Here is a 23113-nt window from a genome sequence, read left to right on the forward strand (position 1 = left end):
CGGGACACTTGGCACTCTGGGCGAAGAAAATTTATGTGAAAAGACCACACTCAGCTCTGAAAAATACTTTTGGGGCTGTGGAACAACATACTACACAATGGGAAAGTGGGAAATGATTGCTCTTGAAGTCCCTTGAAATTCAAAGTCTACAAAAATCACAAAGAGCTGAATATAACGTTTCTTTGGGGGAAATGTTCAGAGTCAAGTCTGCATACTGGTGGATCCAGGGCCAAAAGAGAATTGGCCCTCATGCCCCTGACCAAAAGAGCCAACACAGCAGGGGGACAATTGCATCACTTATGGTTGATTTCAACAGACGTGGCCCCGATCCACATAACTTATGAATAAACAGAACTGTTTTTAATACAGTGCACATAGTACGTATTGTGAACATGCCCCAGAGTTTGAAACAAAGAGGAATTCAAAAACACGGAAATATATTTTGTATATAAGAATAAATGGGCACTAAAGAATTCAGGTCTTAATATCCTTAAAGGAAAAGGATATTTATTTTGTCACATATTGACGGTGATTTGGGCTCAGAGGCTCTACCAGCCTCTATTCTTCAAAGTACGCTATGCAAGGTTGGTCTAGAGCACATTTGACCACTTCTACTTCTCCACCTCCGTTCTTCTCCCGCTGAAAGTGAATGTTAACTAAATCCTGCAAAATTTCTTCATCCATCATCTGAAGATCTTCCATCCCAGTCAGAAGCACCGTCCTTTCCGATATTCCCGAAAACATCTAAGAAGGAAAGTTTAAAAGATGAATAGAAAACGTTCCAAGAGCTTTGAGGTCTAAAACTTCATATTGATAAGCTCTGCCTAATATTTGGGTCCTTATCTTGGAAGAGACAAGAGCCTCAGGGAGATGCTGCAGGAAGAGAATATCCGAGGCGGGTCTGAGTTTCGGGAAGATAACCGGTGGCATTAGGACGAGCAGAGGAAAGAGGCATCGCTGCGGACAGAAGGACCAGGAGAAGACAGTCAGAGGTGCAAGCAGAAGCACCGAGTGGCCGCATAAATGGGGGATGTGGAGCAAAACTAAGAACTGAGCATTTGAGTGGCTTTCAAGAGGGTGACCAGGTGGAGGGGGGTTCCGTTTAATACCCAAGGAAGGACACCGAGGCTCCTTCCACAGTTTGGCTATTGTGGATGTTGCTGCTATATACATCGGGGTGCAGGTGTCCTGGCGTTTCATTGCATCTGCATCTTTGGGGTAAATCCCCAGCAGTGCAATTGCTGGGTCGTAGGGCAGGTCTATTTTTAACTCTTTGAGGAACCTCCACACAAGTTTTCCAGGTGTCCATCGAAAGATGAATGGATAAAGAAGATGTGGTCTATGTATACAATGGAATATTCCTCAGCCATTAGAAACGACAAATACCCACCATTTGCTTCAACGTGGATGGAACTGGAGGGTATTATGCTGAGTGAAATGAGTCAATCGGAGAAGGACAAACATTATATGGTCTCATTCATTTGGGGAATATAAATAATAGTGAAAGGGAATAGAGGGGAAGGGAGAAGAAATGGGTAGGAAATATCAGAAAGGGAGACAGAACATGGAGACTCCTAACTCTGGGAAACGAACTAGGGGTGGTGGAAGGGGAGGTGGGCGGGGGGTGGGGGTGACTGGGTGACGGGCACTGAGGGGGGCACTTGACGGGATGAGCACTGGGTGTTATTCTGTATGTTGGCAAATTGAACACCAATAAAAAATAAATTTATTATTAAAAAATAAAAAATAAAAAAAAATATGTTAAAATATTAAAGAATACCTACATGATGTTCTATAACATATTTTAAGAACTATACAGCAAAATACAATTTTGAAACAAAACTTTGCTTACTGCAAATTTAAAAAAGGAAAAAAGAAATAATACCCAAGGAAGCCACAGAGAAAAGGAACAGGTCAGGGTAAACATAGTGAGTTCAGAGAAAATGAGTGGAAAGAATTAGATTTAATGCCCAATGACAGTAAAGACATGAGAGAAATGCAGCTATGTCTCCACATGCAAAAATATGATGCCATTATCTGAGTAATTTCAGGTTTTAAAAAAGTGTGTAAGGAATCGAATATGGTACAGTTTTGCATTAAAGTACTTTTTAAAAAGAGAAACTTATTTTGCAGCAAGCAGATATGAAGAAACTATTTTGCTATTGCTCACTAATAAGATTCAACATTAGCAGACTCACAACTTTTCTATTTTTTGTGGGGCGGGGTTGAGCAGTAAGTTCCCAAAATGAAAGAAAAGAGATGACTTTACCTGAAACTGTTTCAAATGTGTTTCTGTGTATGGAGAAACAATGACGTTGTAGCAGTTTTCATTTATATAAAGCGGATAGTCTTTCTTTTTCAAAATCTTGTCAGCAACTGGAAGTAAATTTTTAAAAAATCATTTTCTTTTTTATATCACAGACATTTTTAACCGAAGTTAAAACTTCCTTCAAACAGAACACCACACTAAACAGTGAATTTGAGTGATTATGTTCTTAAGAATTCTACGATCCACAGTACACACAAAAATACAAAATTGTGTATTTTGAAAAATATAAGTCCAAACAATAATGGGTTTAAACAGATCCTTCCGTCTTGAACTATCCACTGCAATCAGTGCAAGGGCTGTGATGGCCTCAGACAGATCTACCCTGAGGTACACAAAATGCAATAACCACCTGCAAAAATGTAACCCCCTCATTCTAACAACATGTTAGTTTCCCAGTTTCTCAAGAAGCATAATTGAAAATTATTAGAATACTATACATATATATTTTTTACAATACACACAATATATAATAAATTATTTTATTCCTATATTTTTATATATAAAATTACTTAGGTGTCCTGCACCTAATATATAATATTATTCAGTAAACTGATATAATGATGTTAATCAACGGGGGCGGGGTGGGGCGGTTGGATGTCATCTAAAAAGTGAAGGCAAATAACAAAAATTCATCAGTTTCCTCTAACACAAAGAATAACCAGACTTATTTTTAGCAGGATTTTTCTCCTAGAGGGAAAATAGGTAATGTTTCAGATTGCATAAAGTTTAGCGGAAACAGTTCTTAGGAATATCCTATCGCTTTGCTTTTTCTCCTCTCCCCAGTCCATCTCGGGTGAGCAATATGGTGCGGTGGTTGAGAGCAGGCCCCTGCTGGTGAGGATGTAGAGAAACTGAATCCCTGGTTCACTGTTAGTAGGAACATAAAATGCTACACCCAGTGTGGAAAGCAGTATGGCAGCTCCTCAAAACATTAAACATAGAATCACCATATGCTCCAGCAATTCCAGAAAGATCTAGAAAGACATTCAACTAACCATAACTAACTACACAGTAGAAGAAGGGAAGTGTAGTGAAATGTCTGCATTTTTACTAAATTAATGCTCTTCTCTATTATCTCAATTTTCTTTGAAAAGAATGTGTTACTCTCTTATGAAAAACAGTGTTTTTTAAATTGTATCGCTGGATTTCTATTACATGTGCAATCCCAGGAGAAACCCTAAAAACTGGATTAACTGGAGTAAGATATTTTTTCCTTGGAGAATCACTTGGGCACGTTAACAAAAGCATCTGTAGAATTTTATATTTTTAATCATAAGAATGTAAATCTCGCTCAGATGATTTAGTAAAAATCCATTTCTACCTATAAAGGTAACAGCTTGTCTTCCCTCAATCTATTCTCTCCACCTAAGAGACCCTCATCTGTCAAAATTGATGGGATGGAAGTGACGGTTTTCTATATATGCATTTGTAGATTTCTCTGCCACATACTCACTGTGATTGGGGGTAAGTTATTTACCGTCCCTAGGACTCCGTTTCCTCACCAATAAAGTGAGTATAACACGGATCTCCAGAGTTGTGCTGCGGTTCAGAGGAAATACATGCCCATGTCCTTGGGCACTAGGATGAAGGATGAGGATGCACTAGGATTGAAGTACCTGTTATATGTAGTATTATTCTCAGTAGCATTCACAGAAATCATTTTCAGGACCCTACCATTTTATAACATTTTTTAAAAATCCCCTATTATTATGCTGTCAAGTAAATTCCAAAAAAAAGAACAGAAAAGGAATACTTTCAGAAACGGCAGATCATAGGGGTGCCCGGGTGGTACAGTTGTTTAAGTGTCGCACTCTTGGTTTCTGCTCAGGTCCTGACCTCAGAGTTGTGAGATGGAGCCTCTCCACGGGGCTCTGCGCCCAGCACGGGGCTGCCAAAGACTCTCCCTCTCCCTGCCCCTCCCGCCTTGCTCTCTCTCACTCTCTAAAATAAATACATGTTAAAAAAAAGGGGGGGGGGAGAAAAGAAAGAAAAGAAAAGAAGAAAAGAAAAGAAGAAAAGAAAAGAAAAGAAAAGAAAAGAAAAGAAAAGAAAAGAAAAGAAAAGAAAAGAAAAGAAAAGAAAAGAAAAGGCAGCACATGATTGAGTGGTAGAGTCTTTCGTAGCTGCCTCCACGGGTGACTACCTCCAGCCTCCATAAAGGTGACCACGGCGCTGTGGGATGGCCTATGGTACTGCACACACAGCACTTCTCCACCTCCGTTCCGGGACTTAGAGAAGCTCAGTTCCAGCTTGTCTCTCATCTGGTCCTCAGGCAGTGCGTCGGGAATTTCACTAACATTGATCTTCACCTTAGACACTTCTTCATGGACCTGGGAAATCAGTTCATGTTCAGGAATATGGATGAGAAGAGTGTTCACACCCAACAGAATCCTAACAAGCCTTAATCACCATGTTACCTGGAATCTGACTCCTGAATTTAATGGAACTGGCTTGGCCACAACCTCCACATCTACATCTTCTATATGTATATGATGTTTCCCCATCCTGATGACATTTTGGGCAACTGAAAAATAATTTCGGAGTATTAATTGCCAGGATCTTTTTTTATTTTTTAAGGCTGAGAAGTTTGAGCTGGAATCCGTTTTTTTTTTTTTTTAACTTTCTTTTTTTTTTTTAAGATTTTATTTATTTATTTATTCATGAGAGGCATAGAGAGACAGAAAGAGGGGCAGAGACAGGCAGAGGGAGAAGCAGGCTCCATGCCAGGAGCCTGATGCAGGACTCGATCCCGGGACTCCAGGATCACACCCTGGACCAAAGGCAGGTGCCAAACCGCTGAGCCACCCAGGGATCCCCCTAATTGCCAGGATTTTAATAGATGTTTTCATTTTTGGTTTAAGAAACAAATTATTATAGGTATTTTAAATGTCCTTTAATCTTAAAGGATCTAATGTTTTAAAAAATTTTCCTAGGACTTTCAAGTGATAATGGTCTTGTCACCGAAGTGGCAAATAGATATATTAATATCAAAATGTCAAAATATATCAGCAAAAATCACAAAGTAGTGAAAAAGGTACAAACTTCCAGTTAAAAGATAAATAAGTTCCAGGGATGTAATGTACAACATGGTGACCACAGCTAACGCTGCTGTGTGGTATCCAGGAGAGCTATTACGAGACCAGATCCTAAGCATGCTCATTACAAGCAAAAAAAGTTTTTTGCCCTTTTTGTTGAATCTATAAGAGCTCTGTTTATTGCATCTATATGAGAAGATAGATGTTGGCTACACCTGCTTCAGTCACCATTTCACAATATATGCAAGTCACCATGCCATACACCTGAAATTTAGACTGTGTTATGTATCAATGATTTCTCAGCAAAACTGGAAAAAAAGTATAATGTAGAAAATCTCATCAAGTTCCAGATTCATCTCTTAAGAGATAAGCCTGGTGATGCTTCGGAAATTCATCTAGTATTTCAGCTCAGCCACACGCCCTTTGGAATTCCTGTTAACAGAATGATGAGAGAATTCCCTTAGTGCATTAATTAAAGCACAGCCAGAAACTTCTTCGGCGTTGAGTAAGCCGGAAAAAGTTGTGTGGGCCAGTGGCATTCTGACAATCTTATTTATCATTTGCCACTCCTCTTTGATATGCTATAAACACCAAAGAAATAAATGTTCATTTTCGTCTTTCCTAAGGATGACACATTAAAGACCACATAAGCTTGAACATCAAAGTGTGAGTCTTTTTTATTTTTTGGCTGTGTTTATTGATTTATTTATTTTTGGCTGTGTTTAATGAGGAATTCTCCTTTTGCTAGAATGTCTTGAGATCATTTATTTAAAAAGATGATAGCCTGTACCAATCACAAAACTATCAAAGCTAATTTATCTGTGCGCATGGGAGAGGCTCGGTACTGTAGTTATGCCCCAAATCATTAGAAATCCAGACAGCAGCGACATTTCAGTTTAAAATGAATGTGGGTGTGCATTTCATTTCTAATTGTGGGACATGAGAGCTTATAACGTTTCAGTGGTTAATGCAGGGCCGCTTACACTAATTTGTCACAAAGATAAGGGATGCCCACCCCGGCCTGACAAATCTCATGTGTTCGTGACAACCAGACACACCGCGGCTGAAGGACGAAACAGGCCGAGAGGCAGGGCGCAGCCATGTGGGAATTCACACTCACTGTACCACGATATGACTCCATAACTTGAATTATGACTTTCTTTTGTTAATGACAACAGGCAACAATAACAGACACTGCCAACGAAGTCATCCTTAGATGATCCTCTTTCTCTTCCACACCCTCCTCCCCAGCCTCCAACATCTGGTGATCTGACGCAGCTGAGAATTCCCGCCTCCCACATCCCCTCTTCTGTCTTTTGGGTGTATCTCCGTTACCACTGCCAACTGCCCACACAGGGCCCCTGGCCCCCGTCTCTGCCCTCGGCTGCAGCGCGGACCCAGGTGGACCCAAGGTGAACCGACAGTGGATGCATATGCTGATCTGCTAAGATGCTCTTCTTTTTAATATTTCTATTCAGGCTGTAGTGACAGACCAGGTCTAAGGAGATACAAGTTATAATCCTAGATTCTCAGAATCTGAGCACTGGAAGGGCTTAAAACCGTCCAATCCCACCCCATAACTGGACAGATACAAGAATAAAGGCCGGAGAGAGTGACCTGCTGCGAGGACTGTTGGTCCAGTACAATGCGCATGGGTTCACAGGTATGGCTCTCAGTTTCGCGATTTTTAACCGTATGGACCTTGAACAAGTTCTCTATCTTTCCTAAGTTTCAGTTTCCTTATCTGGAAAACTCCCAAGGAGTGGCAATGATGACCGCTAACATCTACTGTTTATTTTGTGTCAGACACCGTGTAACAGCATTTCTGATTTAATCCTCAGCCCAACCCCATAAAGTAGGCACTGTCTCAAGGCCTGTCAGAAAACTCTGAGATTCAGAAAGAACCCAACCCAAATCCCATATCTAGAAATGGGCAACGTTGGCACTGAAGGCCAGATTGTCCTCCCTAGCGTGCCTCCGGCTCGGAACAGGGTCCTACAGCAGACTCAGCAAACGTCAGGGCCCGTTTCCAAATCGCTGACTCTTGGGCTCTTTCCATTCACTGGTCATGTACCCTTAGGCAAGTCACTTACACACCCAAGAATCTGTGTCCTTAGCTATAATATGTAAATAGTAACTCTCAGGATCTCTGGGTGGCTCAGCGGTTTAGCGCCTGCCTTCTGCCCAGGGCATGATCCTGGAGACCCGGGATCGAGTCCCCTGTCGGGCTCCCTGCATGGAGCCTGCTTCTCCCTCTGCCTGTATCTCTGCTTCTCTCTATATATATCTCTCATGAATAAATAAATAAAATCTTTAAAAATAAGTAAATAAATAGTAACTCTCCTCTCGGTCACGTGAGCGTAAGAGGAGCCATCTGTGAGAACTCTGGGGGAACTCCATGGAGCTCTATCAGCTTAAGACATTCTTGCTAACACCATTTGGAGGTAGCAGGTGGAGCAGAGAGACACTGGTATTGGACGTCACAACACCTGGGCTTGAGTCCCAGGGTCGTCATGTTCTCAACAGGTGATCACATTCACGGCAGTTAATGTCCCAGTTTTCTCATCATCAAATGAGGATAATCCTGTCTGCCCCAAGGTATCGCCATGAGATAAGATGAGATGAGATGAGATGAGATGAGATGAGATGAGATGATAGATGTAAAAACTTTAAAGCAATAGCCAAATATCTAAGAAAGCTCTTTGGAAGTCTCAGCGATTTCCAAAAGCAACATAGTAAAAAATTTTTTCAAGATTTATTTATTTATTTATGATAGACAGAGAGAGAGAGAGAGACAGAGCAGAGACACAGGAGGAGGGAGAAGCAGGTCCCACGCCGGGAGCCCGACATGGGACTCGATCCCGGGACCCCAGGATCGCACCCTGGGACAAAGGCAGGCGCCAAACCACTGAGCCACCCAGGGATCCCCAACATAGTCAAATTTTTGAACATTACTCATACCTTCTTCTCTTTCAAAGGTGATAAGAGCTTGCCCTTTCTGTAGCTCATAAAAAATTGGCGAGCTCACTTGAAATGAACAGGAGATGTTTAAAAACTGGCTGTCAGTCTCAGGGTTCTCTAAAGATGTGAACTTCACCTTTGTTTCAGGAATATCCTCTTTAATCTAATTTAAACAGAAATGTTTGATTAAAATCAAGACAAGAAATAACTTAAGCCCTTCTTGTGATAATGTGATTTGATCGTCCAATAATTCATCCTCCACTGATTTCAGAATCCCACAGAATACCAAGTGCAGTCTTATTTAATATCTTTAGTAATTACTAATTACTTCTTCCTAGGTAAGTACTCAGGAATGTAATCAGATGCTGATCCTTTAATATTATTTCCCAGATGAAATTATAAATATATAATCTCTCACTTTTTCTAATCAATATTTAAACTAGCCAATATTGTATGGTGTTAGATTCTAAAGCCTACATCACTCCTGTAGAGGAGCACCTCCTAAACAACCGTACTAATAATAGGCTCTGTTACAAGGGAATCATTAGACATACGTTCACGACAAAGCAGTATAAAATAGTTGAGTATATGCCATGTGTATTTTGATAGCTAACCCAGATAATTTCATCCCAAAAGAAAGTCTCCTGAATTATGTTTTAATTATCAAATTTAAATTCCCCTTTCTCCAACACCTGCCCATCAATTTTTTAACCATTATCAAACTTAGGTCTGTAAAAATGCGAAGGGACACCACCAACAAAATTCGTAAGACATACGCAACTATATATAAATGCACAAATGAATCTGTTGTTTGCATTTCTTTCTTCCTCTCTTTCTTTTTTTATTCCTGAGAGACACAGAGAGAGAGGCAGAGACAGGGGCAGAGGGAGAAGCAGGTCCCTGCGGGGAGCCCGACGTGGGACTGGATCCTGGGAATCTGGGATCCCGGCCTGGGCTGAAGGCAGACGCTCAACCGCTGAGCCCCCCAGACGCCCCATGTTGTTTGCATTTCTATTTCCCATAATCATTTTACACGCTGCAAGAAAATGTTTGTGTTCTCACAAAGGGGTTAGAAAGAGTCAATAAGTTATTTGACCTAATTTCACATTTCTCACATTTGCCCTGTATCTTCACACATAACCTCTGTAGAATTTGATTACTGTAAGTCCAATTTCAAAACAACTGGCAGTGTCTGAGAAAAGGCAGTGTTTCCCAATAATGTGGAAATACCCAATATACTCTGAAAAGTCGAGAGCTTTCTGGAAAAAAATCAGTGCCTGATTTTGGTCTTGGGCACACTTGGCCAGGAGCAACTCACCTATGCTCTCTAGACCTCAATTTCAGTCCTCTGGAAATTGGACTGGCTGAGCTGGCTGGGTTCCCAAGGCCCCGTGAGTTAGAGGGTGAAGTGACTCCTCTCCAGCCAGGACGGTAACGGAGTGTTCCCTACGTCCCATAAACACGGGAACCCCACTTCCAGATATTCAATATCCTACCCCGCATTTCAGAAACAAAAAGTGACAACGTTTTAAACATTTAAGTTGTTTAAATACAGGTGTTTGTTTGTTTGTCTGAACAATGAGTTGTTATGGACAAAAATGGGGAGAGGGGCACCTGGGTGGCTCAGTCGGCTAAGTGTCTGCCTTTGACTCAGGTCCTGAGGTCGAGTCCAGCATCGGCTCCTGCTCAGCAGGGAGTCTGCTCCTCCCCCTTCCCTGTGCCCCTACCCTCTGCTCATGCTCTCTCTCTCTTTCTCTTTCTCATTCTCTCGCTCTTTTTCAAATAAATAAATAAAATCTTAAAAAAAAAAAAAAAGAAAAGCAAAAAGGGGTGAAAAGTGATGTCTAATTCAAATACAGGAAAATTTCGGAGAGAATTTAAATGGTTGAAGACATATGTCCGATTTTTTAAAAAACTGTGAAATTCATTTAAATTACTTGGATTAGAAGAGCAATAAAGGAATTTAGTGAGAAGACCAATAATTTGATCCAAAAGTGACTGATAACGACCAATATTTTTTTTTGTTTTTGCATTAACGTACACATACATTAAAAAATAAAAGCATATACAAAAATTTTAAATGTGCATTATCAGAAATATACAGCCAGATGAAATTTTACAAAGTGATCACACGCATGTGACCAGAGCCCTGATCAATAAACAGAACATGACCAACACCCCAGAAGCCTCCTTTGGTTCCCTTGCAGTTCCTACCTGCCTCCAAGGGCAACCAGATGCTAACTTCTAACACCCTGCTCTTGTGCTTATTTAAATGCAAGCATACGATATGCCCTCGTTTATCTTTTTTGGCTCAACACTGTGCTTACGAAGTTCATCCATGAGGCTTGCATGTGGTTTTATTCTGTTCATTGTCACTGTGTCGTATTCCATTTTGTCAATACACTTCAAATTAATAATTCATTCTACTATGGAGAGTTGAGTTGTTTTCATTTTAGAGCTATTACAAACCATGGTGCCATCAAGGGCTACAATGTTTTTTATTATTTTTTTTAAAGACTTTATTTATTTGACACAGAGAGACAATGACCACAATGTTTCAAAGGTGAATTCTGTATCATTAAATTGGCTTTTCTGAAGAATGGTGTCAATTAAAAATGTGACACATAAAATAATTAGAGATACCTGGGAGTTTCTAGTGGCCTCTTGTAACTCAGCTTCGAGCCTTTGGATCTCCTCCTTTAGTTGAATATTTTCCTTTGTGAATCTGTCAGTTAGTCTCTAAAAAAATCAAACAGCACCAAAAAATTAAACAGCCGCTGACCTCATTCTTCTAAATGAATCCAAGAAGCTACATTCCTATCACCCTAATAAAGGCGAAGGAAGACATCATCACCTATTGATTCTTCTACTTCTGACAAGTATTATTATCTCCTCTATACAAGCAGTGAAACTACCTTTCACACAAGACCAAAGTCACAGAAGATTTTGTAGAGCACGGATTGAGAGCCAGACCTCAACCTTATTAACTGCCTTCCTGGCCATTTGTGACAACAATATCACTTTTAAGCTAGGGGCACCTGGGTGGCACAGTCGGTTGAGCGTCTGATCGGTGTCAGCTCAGGTCATGATCTCCGAGTCCTGAGACTCCACAGTGTCGGGCTCTGCACTCGGCTTGGACTCACCTTGGGGCTCTATCTCCCTCTACTCCCACCCCCAGCAGCTCCTGTTTGCATTCTCTCTGAAATAAATAAATTTCTAAAAAAAAATAAGTAAATAAGGAAATTGTACTGTAATTGTAGACATATGTTATTTGGGGTCAATTAAAATTTTTTTTTTCCCTGTGATTCCCACAGTATAGACATGCCAGACATATGGCCCTGGGTAAGTGGCTCAAGCCACCTGAGTCTCCCTCCCCTCTTGGGTCTGATCAGATAATTGCTAACTAAGTCCTTAACTTCTAGGTGCAAATCAAAGAAAGGAAGGAGGGGAGGAAAAGATAGCTAATATTCTAAGCCTTACAACGAAAGAATAGAAATGATTCTTTCTGTGAGACTTGAATAATGGAAGAAAAATGCTTGAAAACCTTAATATCTAAAAAAAGAAAGAAAGAAAACCTTAATATCTTCCCAAATTCAAAGTAATGTTAGGCAAACACATATAAAACATGCTTCACTGCAAAACTTATAGATATAAAATAATTTTAACAATATCTAGTAATATTTACCTTTCTTAGTTCATTTTTCGTTACTTCTTCATTTGACCAAGGATCCAAAACTCGTTTTTCCCTACGTCTTTTATGTGCCATGATTACCTAATTATTGTAAAAAGTAAATATTTTTAAAAATAGTACATATATATAAATTCAAGAAGAAAGAAATAACTTTTACCCTTTAACAGAAGAAACGCCTCTTCTTTGCTATAACTTTTTTCTTATCATCAAAGCCTTTATTGTCATGTGGCTTATATTTGAACGAAGTCTATATTTCAAATAACTGTAGTGTCTATAAATGTATAAAAGAATTCTAAAAATTCTTTGCTTTTCAACACAATAATAGAAAATAGCAGGCATTAATATTCCTTTGAGCTTCATATCTTAATCATAATATGATGCCCCATTTGAAAAGATTTCAATTTTGGTCTTTTCAAAGGTTTTGATTAAACATCTAATTCTTCCTATTGCATTTCCCAAATGTAAATGGAGTAAAAAGGCCCCCCTCAAATACCTCTCCTCTACACGTATAGTAGTTCATTGTTTTTTTTTTCTTAAAGATATTATTTATTTATTCATGAGAGACACAGAGAGAGAGGCAGAGACACAGGGAGAGGGAGGAGCAGGCTCCATGCAGGGAGCCTGACACGGGACTCGATCCCGGGACCTGGGGTCACGCCCTGAGCCCAAGGCAGACGCTCACCCCCTGAGCCCCCCAGGCGTTCCTACCGTAGTTCTTTAAAAAAAAAAAAAAAAAAAAAAACTTTTAAGTAGGCTCCACACTTAGCATGGGGCTCAAGGTGGGGCTCAAACCCCTGACCCTGAGATCAAGACCCAGGCTGAAATCAAGAGTCAGATGCTTTACCGGTGGAGCCACCCCGGAGCCCCTCACACGTACATTTTCACAAATCCTCCCTAGTCCACAAACCTCAACAGGAAGAAAATTACATCTTTACTTCTAATAATCTTTGATTAAAAGTTAGTATTCTCTTCACATATGAGTACAGATAACAAGCCACGTGGTCTTTGCAGCACCTGTGACCGAAGCTGCCAAAATGGCACAAATATCTTCAAAAATCATTGTAACTCTTGCAGGTATCCTGAAATGCTGTTTGTGTAAAACCTTCCTTCAAAATTATGAGAGTCATTAAACTCACCACCAGGTCTTATAATACACTGCAATGGGTCGATATATCTTACTATGTCAAAGATGTTTTTAATATTCTCGTCATCGTATTTCAATATAATCGGCTTCCTTTGTAATTCTATGTATTTTATTTTATACATTTAAAAACTATTTTTTTTAAAGGCCCACGGGCTTTATCAGACTGGGAAGGAATCCATGGCACACACAAAAAAATAAAGATAAAAAAAATAAAAAAATAAAGGACATTTGCCTGCAAATGAATTCACTGAGATGGAAAGGTCCCAGATCAAACATGAGAAAAGGAGTATCACGTCTTTATGTCCTAGAAGCACTTTAGTAACTGGTTCGTGATATAATCCTCTCAAATTCCGAGTAGCTAGATGCTCACTCTTCTTGTAGAAGAAACAGGGAAAAGATTGATTCCTCCTTAAAAAAAAAAAAAAAAATAGAAAACTGGCAAAAAAAAAAAAAAAAAAAAAAGTTCTGTGCACACAAGCAGCGTCCAGAACACGCGCCTCCGACACCGACGGGGACCCGAACGGCCGCTCCGCACTGGCGCAGGCCCTGGGAGCGCGACCTGGGCGCCCCGCGCGGGGGGACACAGACCCTGCACGCGCTCGGCCGCGCCTCGGGGCGGCTCCCTCCCCCCCCCCGGGCCACGGGCCTGGCCAACCCACCGCGGGGCCAACCCCCCCCCCCCCGGAGGCGCGGAGCACGTCGGCCGAACCGCTCTCGCGCCCTTCCCGGCTTCTCTGTGAAGACTCTACTCCGCTACCTGCTACCTGAGCCACACCCCGTGGCCCCGCGCCGAGGAGCACAGCGCCCGCGGGACGGCGAGCCTGGCGCGGGACTCGAACCCAGACCCGGGAGCACCGGAGCCACAGGCCAGGCTCCTCAGGCACGGAATGTGCGGTTTCCAGCCACTACGTCGGCGGCCACCGTCACCGAGGTAGGCCCTCGGCCCGCGGCGCCCCGTGTCACCCCGGCAGCCCCTTCCCCGGCAGCGCCCCCGTCACCCCGGCAGCCCCTCCCGCGGCAGCGCCCCCGTCACCTCAGCAGCCCCTCCCCCGGCAGCGCCCCCGTCACCCCGGCAGCCCCTCCCCCGGCAGCGCCCCCGTCACCTCAGCAGCCCCTCCCCCGGCAGCGCCCCCGTCACCCCGGCAGCCCCTCCCCCAGCAGCGCCCCCGTCACCCCGGCAGCCCCTCCCCCGGCAGCGCCCCCGTCACCTCAGCAGCCCCTCCCCCGGCAGCGCCCCCGTCACCCCGGCAGCCCCTCCCCCAGCAGCGCCCCCGTCACCCCGGCAGCCCCTCCCCCGGCAGCGCCCCCGTCACCCCGGCAGCCCCTCCCCCGGCAGCGCCCCCGTCACCCCGGCAGCCCCTCCCCCCGGCAGCGCCCCCGTCACCCCGGCAGCCCCTCCCCCGGCAGCGCCCCCGTCACCCCGGCAGCCCCTCCCCCGGCAGCGCCCCCGTCACCCCAGGAGCCCCTCCCCCGGCAGCGCCCCCGTCACCTCAGCAGCCCCTCCCCCAGCAGCGCCCCCGTCACCCCGGCAGCCCCTCCCCCAGCAGCGCCCCCGTCACCCCGGCAGCCCCTCCCCCGGCAGCGCCCCCGTCACCTCAGCAGCCCCTCCCCCGGCAGCGCCCCCGTCACCCCGGCAGCCCCTCCCCCCCCGGCAGCGCCCCCGTCACCCCGGCAGCTCCTCCCCCCCCCCCGGCAGCGCCCCCGTCACCTCGGCAGCCCCCAGCAGTGTCACCCGCCTGCCCCCAGGGCGTCTGTGCCGCGGGCCGCGGGGACCGGACGGAGCTGCCAGTCGCAAGTGGTGCAGGAGGAAGGCGTGGCCGTAGCCCCCGCAGCCGCCCCCGCAGCTGCCCCGGCGCGCGAGGCCCCAGGGGTCGGAGTCCGGGCCCCCTGCGCGGCCGGGAGGCGACTCGGGCCTTTCCGGGTTCAGGAGGGGCGGGGGCGGGGACGGGAGGGGAGGGGAGGGGAGGGGGGCGCCTGCGCACGCGGCCGCCTCGGGCCGCCCGGGGACCCGGCCGCTGCCCCCGCCCCGACGCGCCTCCCCCGCGGCCTCCCCGGGAGCCGGGCCGCCCCGCAGGGCGCCCCCCGCCCCGCCCCGCCCCCGCACCCCCAGCCCAGGGCGCACCCACCTCGGGCGCAGGCGGCGTCCGTCGGGGCGAGCGGCGGGGCCCGGAGGCGGCGGGAACCCCGAGGCGGACGCTCAGGCCGGCTGCCCGCTCGCTCCCCGGGGCGCGCCTCCCGCAGGACTTTCACTTTCGCTTCCCGCGGCCTCGGGGCTCCCCGCGGACGGGCGGCGGCCGGGGACCGGGGCGCTGCGGGCGGGGGCTGCGCGGGGGCGTCGGCGGGACCCCCGGGGGCGGCCCGGAGCCTGCAGCGCCTCCCCGCGGCCCCCCTCCCCCTCCCCCGGGCCTCCCCCTCCCCCTCCCCCGGGCCTTCCCCTCCCCCGGGCCCCCCTCCGTCCCCCCCTGCCCCCACTGGTCTCCGGGTCTCCGTGAACAAATCGATAGGATCCTGTAAGGACGCGGAGTCCCAGGTCCCAGGAGGGCGCGGCCGGGGAGGCTGGGCCGCAGCAGGTCCGAGGGGCGCCAGGCCGAGCCTTGGCACCAGTGAGAGGCCGGGACCCCAGGGGCCGTGGCTTCTTGTGCAAGAGGCGGCCGTTTTGTTTTCATTTTGAGTGTGTCCAAAAAGTATTCCTGAAGGGTGCACGGGCACCCATTCTAAGGAAAAATCACTCCTTCTGTGCGCGTGTTACTGGACGTATTGTTGGGAAGGTGGGCAGGAAGGCAGGAAGGCCCGGGGGAGGCGCGTCCGCGGGGCAGCAGGTCCCGGGGCGCTGACCCTCGCCTGCAGGTGCGTAGCCGACAGGTGCAGCCGCTGGGCCCCGAGCCCGGGCCTGAGCCTCCTGCGCCACCTGCGAGCCCCAGGCGGGGAAGGCCGCGCTGTCCCCTTGGCTTCCGTGGCCCGGGAAGGTTCTCTTGCAGCTTTCTGTTGGGAAGCTCGCAAATACATACATACTTCCCTAAGTGTGATCTTTTCCTTTGAAAATGAAAACATCTGGCTCATTTCAAGAACCCAGCGTTTCTTACTGCTCCTCCCAGAAGCACCCACAGCTGCCCTGGCCCCCAGGTAGCGGTCGGGCGGCAGGTGCATCCCCGGGACGTCGGGGCACCCAGCCCGGGAGACAGTGCTGCGGCCACACGGTACTGAGCGCAGCGGGCCGAACACCGGGTCAACACACGTCAGATCCACGTACGTCAAGAATACCGATGGCAATGCAGCTGCTTTTCTAAGTGAAAAAATACAGGAGCGCGTGACAAGGACTTTTGTCCTCATCAGCCCGGTAAGAAAGCTCAAAGCCCGTATCTGTTGCCACCTGAGCATTCCTTCCGCTCCACTTGGGCATGTTAGAGACCAGGAGCCCTGGACGGTTACCTACTTCAGCCTTGTTTCTTCTTTGTCTCATTTATGTTTTTCACAAGCAGATGATAAACGGCAGGGCGGCGGCCAGACACTGGCGGGTGCTGTTAAGGGGCAAAGGCCACCAGCAGGAGGGAAGGCTTTGGGGCGCCCGGTGCTCTGCAAGGCGATGCGGCTCTGAAGATGAATGGGCAGCTCTGGGGTTACTAACGATGCTAACTGTCCATCTACCGGGACTCCCGAACGTTTTCTAGACGTCTGGGTCTGGCCAGCAATATGAGACAGAGGAATCACCCTCGTGTGCAGATGCAGACAGCAAGGCTTACGGACGCGATAAAAATCAGGCAGTTAATGGGTGATGACGCTGGTAACGTGTTTTACTTTCAACCATGAAATCAAGTGTCTCCACACTGTGTTCCCCGGCGCCTGAGGAGGAGAGAATGCCGTGGCCAAAAGGGATTGGGAAATGTCGAATACCGGATTCACTTTTGGAGATTCACCACGCACATCGGCACGCTCGGAGGTTCGAGGGAGGGGGTACTGCAGGGCGAGAGTAAAGCACACGTTACAAAAAAAAAATAATAATAATTAAAATAAAAATAAAAAATAAAAAAATAAAGCACACATTACAAAGTTTAACTTCATTCCACCTTGAGTTTATCAAACTAATTTGACCACTAAATTCCTTTTTTTCATGGAGCAAGTATTAAAATCTCAGAGTTTCTAATTTGAGTGATGCAATTTGAGCGATGCTTCACTAATGATGGGCTTCAGGACAGGCTGCTTGAAAATAGGGCATATTGAATATTTTAAACTGAAGTTGCAGAGAACAGTAGGAGCAAGATCCTTAGGAGCTCTTCCCCTACCTCCACCCTCTTCCTCTGAGAAGCGCCTGCCTTCTTATCTCTGAAGACAAAGGGACACAGAGAGGAACCCTAACATGCAGGATTCACTAAGTTCCCCCAGTTCACTCCGATTGCTGCGTACTCTCTGCTCTAACACAGTTCCTTCGTGACCGTGCAGCCTGCGTGAGTCCAGCATTCGAGCCCAGGCCTCACTGTTCCCTCGGGTCTCTATTTCCGCCTGAAGGTTCTCCTGACACATAAAACTCGTGTTAAACACACGTGTATCCTTCTCTCCTGCTAATCTCTTTGTCGGTTTCATTTTCAGCCCCACCCAGGGACCCCAAGGACGTACAGGAAAACTGTTTCCTTCCCTACACTAAATCGTAAACGTGAATCCTAATATCAGAAAGCATTGAGTGTCTGTAACACACTCAGTGGATCTGGCGTCGCACAGAGATGTCTGGGACGCTCACACAAATCTGCGCTGCCTGACAGCAGATGCACACCCCCTTACATGCTTCTCCTTCCCACCACGTGCCAACGAACTCCTCCCAGATTTTTCTATAAATTCACACACACACACACACACACATACACACACACAGCCTGGTTACTAGCACAGTGTGATGGGCACAACGAAGAGGTGCAGGCAAGAGGGAGCAAAACACAAGGGAGGGACTGGTCCCCCATCTCGGTTTCCTCTTTGGGAATTAGGGTGACTCTTAAAGTTAGAGGAGGCAGCCTGAGATGGGGGGGGATGCAGGGGAGGGTGGCCGGGGGGGGGGGGGTGACCACCCCCTGGAGCAAGAGACAATTTAGGGAGGTACCAAGACTTCTGTGGGCATGCAAATGAGGAAACTACCTGAAATCCCTTTTACTATGCCCTTCCTTTTATTTTTTTTTTAAGATTTTACTTATTTATTTATTCCTGAGAGACCCAGAGAGAGGCAGAGACACCAGCAGAGGGAGAAGCAGGCTCCCTGTGGGACCCCTACACGGAACTCGATCCCAGAACCCGGGGTCACGCCCTGGGACCGCAGGCAGCTGCTCACCCCTGAGCCCTGGGTGCCCCTTGCCTTCCCTTTCCCTCCAGCCTGTGCTGTCCCCACCCAGACCGTGGTGACCTGGGCTGCAGGTCCTCCTAGGGGAAGTCAGACTGGCTGCGATCCTCCCAGTCGGTGGAATCCCATGGGGCCCCAGGGGCCTGCAGCTCTGGGGGACAGAAGTGCAGGTGTCGCTAAGGACAGGGATCTGAAATGGCCTCAGTAGCTCGAAGAAACACTCACTATGTGCTGCGATGAGGAATAGATACAGAAAATAAATCAATGTACTTAACTCCTCAGGGCTAACCCCATACATAATAACATGGGGAATATTTTTAAAGGAAAATAATAAATACTTTAATTATGTGGACATGAAACACAACATGTAACAGGTCATTGAATTGTGGACACATTCTGTATGCAGAATTGCCTTCTTGATCTTAATGAGATTTTTTATTATTATTTATTGGAATATATTACGTTAGATAAAAGAAAGATTTTGATAAATCCAATTTGAAAATTTGTCACGAAAATGAAATCTTAGATCAAATGCATATATATATGTTCAGGAAGACACAGGGAGAGAAACAATTTTGCAATACATAAGTATATCCGATCAACAGGACGTGCGTGTCTAAAATGTCTGTACAGTGTTCTATGCCAATTTTATCTCAATAAAGCTGGAAAAAATAAAACAGTAAGCAGCAGATTTTTAAAAAGTAAAGTAAGTGTCCCATCCCTTTCTCTCTATCAAGTATGCAATACGACACGGCTAGACCTGCCGTTGGTGTCAAGTGGGGGCCTAGGGCCTGCTCAGGTCACTGAGGCTCCCCCCCCCCTCCACAAGTCTCTTGGGCTGGGGGATGGAGCTGCCCTCACTCAGGCTCACCCTGCCCAGCTCAGCAAGTAGTGGCTGCAGCCATTCTGTACACTGCGGACATTTTCTTCTCCTTTGTCTTCCTACCCACAGAAGTGCTTTTTTTTTTTTTTTTTTTTTTTTTCCAGAACTAGTTTTAAGACAAAGCTTCAAAAAAAAATTTTTTTTGCATCACCTAGTTACTAGTCCAGTAACTATACCTAGTAGGTGCTACATAGCTCCTTCTTCCTAACTGGTGGTTAGATGCAAGGGGGGAAGTCCGATACTCTAGGCCCAATGTCATAACCCCCTGGTATGGGTTTTCATATTAATGAAAACATTAGTGTATGAACGTTTGTCTAAGTGAATAAAATACTGCTGCTAATGAAGCTGGTGCTGGTAGTGGTGGAGGTGGTGCTGCTGGTGCTGCTGGTGCTGCTGGTGGTGCTAGTGGTGGTGGTCGTGCTGCTGCTGCTGCTGCTGGTCTGCTGATGCTGCTGGTGGTACTGGCATAGCTGGGGGTGCTGGTGGGGGAGGGCTGCTGGTGCGGCTGGTGCAGAGGCTGCCACTGCTACTAATGCTGCTGCTGCTCCTAATGATGCTGCTGCTGCTGCTGGTGCTGGTGCTGATGGTGGTCGTGCTGGTGCTAGAGGTGCCGCTGGTTCTGGTGCTGCTGGTGCTGGTGGTGCTGCTGCCACTGGTGCTGATGGTTGTGTTGCTGCTGGTGCTGCTGGTGGTGGTGTTGCTGGTGCTGGTGCTGGACGTGCTGGTGCTAATGATGCTGTTGCTGGTGGTGCTGGTGGTGCTGGTGCTGCTGGTGCTGGTGCTGCTGCTGGTGCTGCTGGAGCTGCTGCTGCTGCTGCTGCTGCTGGTGGTGCTGGTTCTGGTGAGACTGTTGTTGGTGGCACTGGTGCTGCTGGGGCTGGTGTTGCTGGTGCTGCCCATGGTGCTGCTGGTGTTGATGGTGGTGCGGGTGCTGCTACTGCTGCTGCTGCTGCTGCTGCTGTTGGTGGTGCTGGTGCTGCTGGTGTTGCTTGTGCTGGTGATGGTGCAAAAAGGGCTGCTAGTCTTGGTGGTCCAGGTAGTGCGTTACTGGTGCTGCTGGTGCGTCGGGTGCTGCTGGTGCTGGTGGTGCTGGTTATGGTGCTGCTGGTGATGTTGGTGCTAAAGGTGCTGGTGATGATGGTTATGGTCTGTTGCTGCTGGTGCTGGTGCTGATGCTGCTGGTGGTGTTGTTGCTGCTGGTACTGCTGGTGAATGGTGGTCATCCTGCTTCTGCTCTGCTGCCTGTGATGGTGCTGCTGGTGCTGGTGCTGGGGCTGATGGTGCTGCTGGGTTCGGGGCTGTGGCTGCTGGTGGATGTGCTGCTGGTGCCCGAGGTTATGGTGGTGCTGGTGGTGCTGGTGGTGCTGGTGCTGGAGATGCTGGTGCTGCTGGTGATGATGGTGCTAGAGGTGCTTTTGATGATGGTGGTGGTGCTGGTGCTGCTGGTGCTGTTAGCGCCAGTTGTGCTGGTGGTGTTGCTGGTGCTGCAGGTGGTGTTAATGGTGCTGCTGGTGTTGGTGCTGGTGGTCGTGCTGCTGCTGCTGCTGCTGCTGGTGGTGATGGTGCTGCTGGGGCTGGGGCTGGAGCTGCTGGTGCTGCTGGGGCTGCAGGCCGGGGCTGCTGGTGTTGCTGGTTTTGGAGGTGCTGCTGCTCCTGATTGTCCTTGTCATGCTGGTTTTGGTGCTGGTGGTGGTGGTGGTGGTGTTGTGCCGGTGCTGCTGCTGTGGCTGTATGTGCTGCTGGTGCCCATGGCTATGGTGGTGCTGATGGTGCTGGTGCTGGAGCTGCTGGGGCTGCTGGTGCTGTTGGTGCTAAAGGTGCTGGTGATGATGGTGATGGTGCTGGTGCTGCTGGTGCTCCTGGTGCTGCGGCTTCTGCAAGTGGTGCTGGTGCTGGTGCTTGTGGTGTTGTGCCGGTGCTGCTGCTGCGGCTGGATGTGCTGCTGGTGCCCTTGGTTATGGTGGTGCTGATGGTGCTGGTGCTGGAGCTGCTGCTACTGCTGGTGCTGTAATCCTAAAGGTACTGGTGATGATGGTGTTGGTGCTGGTGCTACTGGTGCTGTTGGTGCAACTGGTGCTGCTGGTGCTAATGCTGGTGGTGCTGGTGGTGCTGGTGCTGCCTGTGGTGCTGGTGCTGCTCTTGGTGCTGGTGCTGGTGCTGGTCGTACTGGCGCTATTGGTGCAGTTTGTGCTGCTGCTGCTGCTGCTGCTTCTGGTGCTGCTGGTGCTGCTGGTGGTGCTGGTGCTGGTGCTGGTACTGGTCGCACTGGTGCTATTGGTGCAGTGTGTTCTGCTGGTGCTGGTACTGGGGCTGCTGGTGCAGATGGTGTAGCTGGTGCTGCTGGTGCTGGTCCTGGTGCTGCTGATTAAGCAGGTGGTGTTGCTGGTGGTGCTGGTGATGTTGCTGCTGATGCTGCTGGTACTGCTGGTGCTGCTGTTTCTGCAACTGGTGCTTGTGCTGCTGCTGGTGGTTTTGTGCCGGTGCTGCTGCTGCGGCTGGATGTGCTGCTGATGCCCGTGGTTATGGTGGTGCTGATGGTGCTGGTGCTGGTACTGGTCGACTGGTGTTATTGGTGCAGCTTGTGCTGCTGGTGCTGGTCCTGGTGCTGCTGATTAGGCAGGTGGTGTTGCTGGTGGAGCTGGTGATGATGCTGCTGGTGCTGCTGGTGCTGCTGGTGCTAATGCTGGTGGTGCAGGTGGTGCTGGTTCTGTTGGTGCCTGTGGTGCTGGTGGTGTTGGTGTTAGAGGTGCTGGTGATGATGGTGGTGGTGCTGGTGCTGTTGCGGCAGCTGCTGCTGGTGCTGATGGTGCAGGTAGTGCTGGTGGTGGGGTTGTGCTGGTGCTCGTGCAGCTGATGCTGGGGCTGCAGCTGCTGCTGCTGCTGTTGGTGGTGCTGGTGCTAGTGCTGGAGGTCCTGATGGTCCTTGTAGTGCTAGTGCTGGTGCTGCCGGTGTTGCTGGTGCTGCTAGTGGTGCTGGTGCTGGTGCTGTTCGTACTGGTGCTATTGGTGCAGCTTGTGCTGCTGGAGCTGATCCTGGTGCTGCTGGTGCTGTTGGTGTAGCTGGTGCTGCTGGTGCTGGTGCTGGTCCTGCTGATGCAGCAGGTGGTGGTGCTGATGGTGCTGGTGATGGTCCTACTGGGGCTGCTGGTGCTGGTGCTGGTGGTGCTAGAGCTGGTGGTGATGCTGGTGGTGGTGCTGCTGCTGCTGGTGCGGCTGGTGCTGTTGGTGCTGGTGCTAGTCGTCCTGGTGCTGCTATGCTGGTGCTGCTGGTGCTAGTGTTGGTGGTGCTGGTGCTGGTACTGCTGGTGCTGCTGGTGCTGATTGTGCTGGTGCTAGTGCAGGTGTTGGTCCTGCTGCTCCTAGGGGTGCAGCTGGTGCTGATGCTGGAGCTGCTGGTACTGCTGGTGATTGTGCTGGTGCTGGAAGTGCTGCTGGTCTTGTTGGTCCTGGTGTGCGGGAATTGGTGCTGGAGGTGCTGCTGGACCTGGTGGTCCTGGTGGTACTGGTGCTGGTGCTGCCAGTGCTGGTGGTGCTGCTGGTGCTGGTGCTGGTGCTGGCCGTACTGGTGCTATTGGTGCAGCATGTGGTGCTGGCGCATGACCTGGTGTAGCTGGTGCTGCAGGTGCTGATGCTGGTGCTGCTGATGCAGCTAGTCCTGGTGCTGGTGGTGCTGGTGATGGTGCTGCTGGTACTGCTGGTGCTGCTGGTCCTCTTGGTGCGGCTGCTTCTGGTAGTGGTGCTGGTGCTGGT

The 23113-nt window shown here is 48.4% G+C and overlaps 1 protein-coding gene and 1 long non-coding RNA gene across 2 annotated transcripts; one reads left to right on the forward strand and one right to left on the reverse strand.

Annotated features, from left to right (window-relative positions):
- Positions 1 to 338: 338 nt before the first annotated feature.
- NMI (N-myc and STAT interactor) lies at positions 339 to 15108 on the reverse strand. Its single transcript, XM_025431975.3, has 8 exons — positions 14869 to 15108; positions 12011 to 12097; positions 10969 to 11064; positions 8326 to 8488; positions 4747 to 4853; positions 4473 to 4659; positions 2270 to 2376; positions 339 to 744 (listed from the first exon to the last, which is right to left on the reverse strand). The coding sequence occupies exons 2-8, from the start codon at positions 12089 to 12091 to the stop codon at positions 559 to 561; spliced, it is 927 nt and encodes a 308-aa protein (XP_025287760.1). The 5' UTR covers positions 12092 to 12097; positions 14869 to 15108; the 3' UTR covers positions 339 to 558.
- Positions 15109 to 15696: 588 nt separating this feature from the next.
- LOC112649635 (uncharacterized) lies at positions 15697 to 19128 on the forward strand. Its single transcript, XR_007403803.1, has 2 exons — positions 15697 to 16497; positions 16640 to 19128. It is a non-coding gene; the product is annotated as an uncharacterized LOC112649635 (long non-coding RNA).
- Positions 19129 to 23113: the final 3985 nt, after the last annotated feature.

Source organism: Canis lupus, chromosome 19 (assembly GCF_003254725.2).
Source record: "Canis lupus dingo isolate Sandy chromosome 19, ASM325472v2, whole genome shotgun sequence".
In the NCBI taxonomy this organism is placed as follows: Eukaryota; Metazoa; Chordata; class Mammalia; order Carnivora; family Canidae; genus Canis; species Canis lupus.

What these genes read in the sequence shown, in the direction of transcription:
- NMI (XM_025431975.3), bottom strand. Translation starts at nt 12,091, where the DNA reads ATGGCACATAAAAGACGTAGGGAAAAACGAGTTTTGGATCCTTGGTCA. An exon ending in AGGCCACTAGAAACTCCCAG is followed by an intron (nt 8,489 to 10,968) that starts GTATCTCTAATT and finishes TGTTTAAATTAG; the next exon opens with ATTAAAGAGGATATTCCTGA. An exon ending in ATTCAGGAGTCAGATTCCAG is followed by an intron (nt 4,660 to 4,746) that starts GTAACATGGTGA and finishes CTGATTTCCCAG; the next exon opens with GTCCATGAAGAAGTGTCTAA.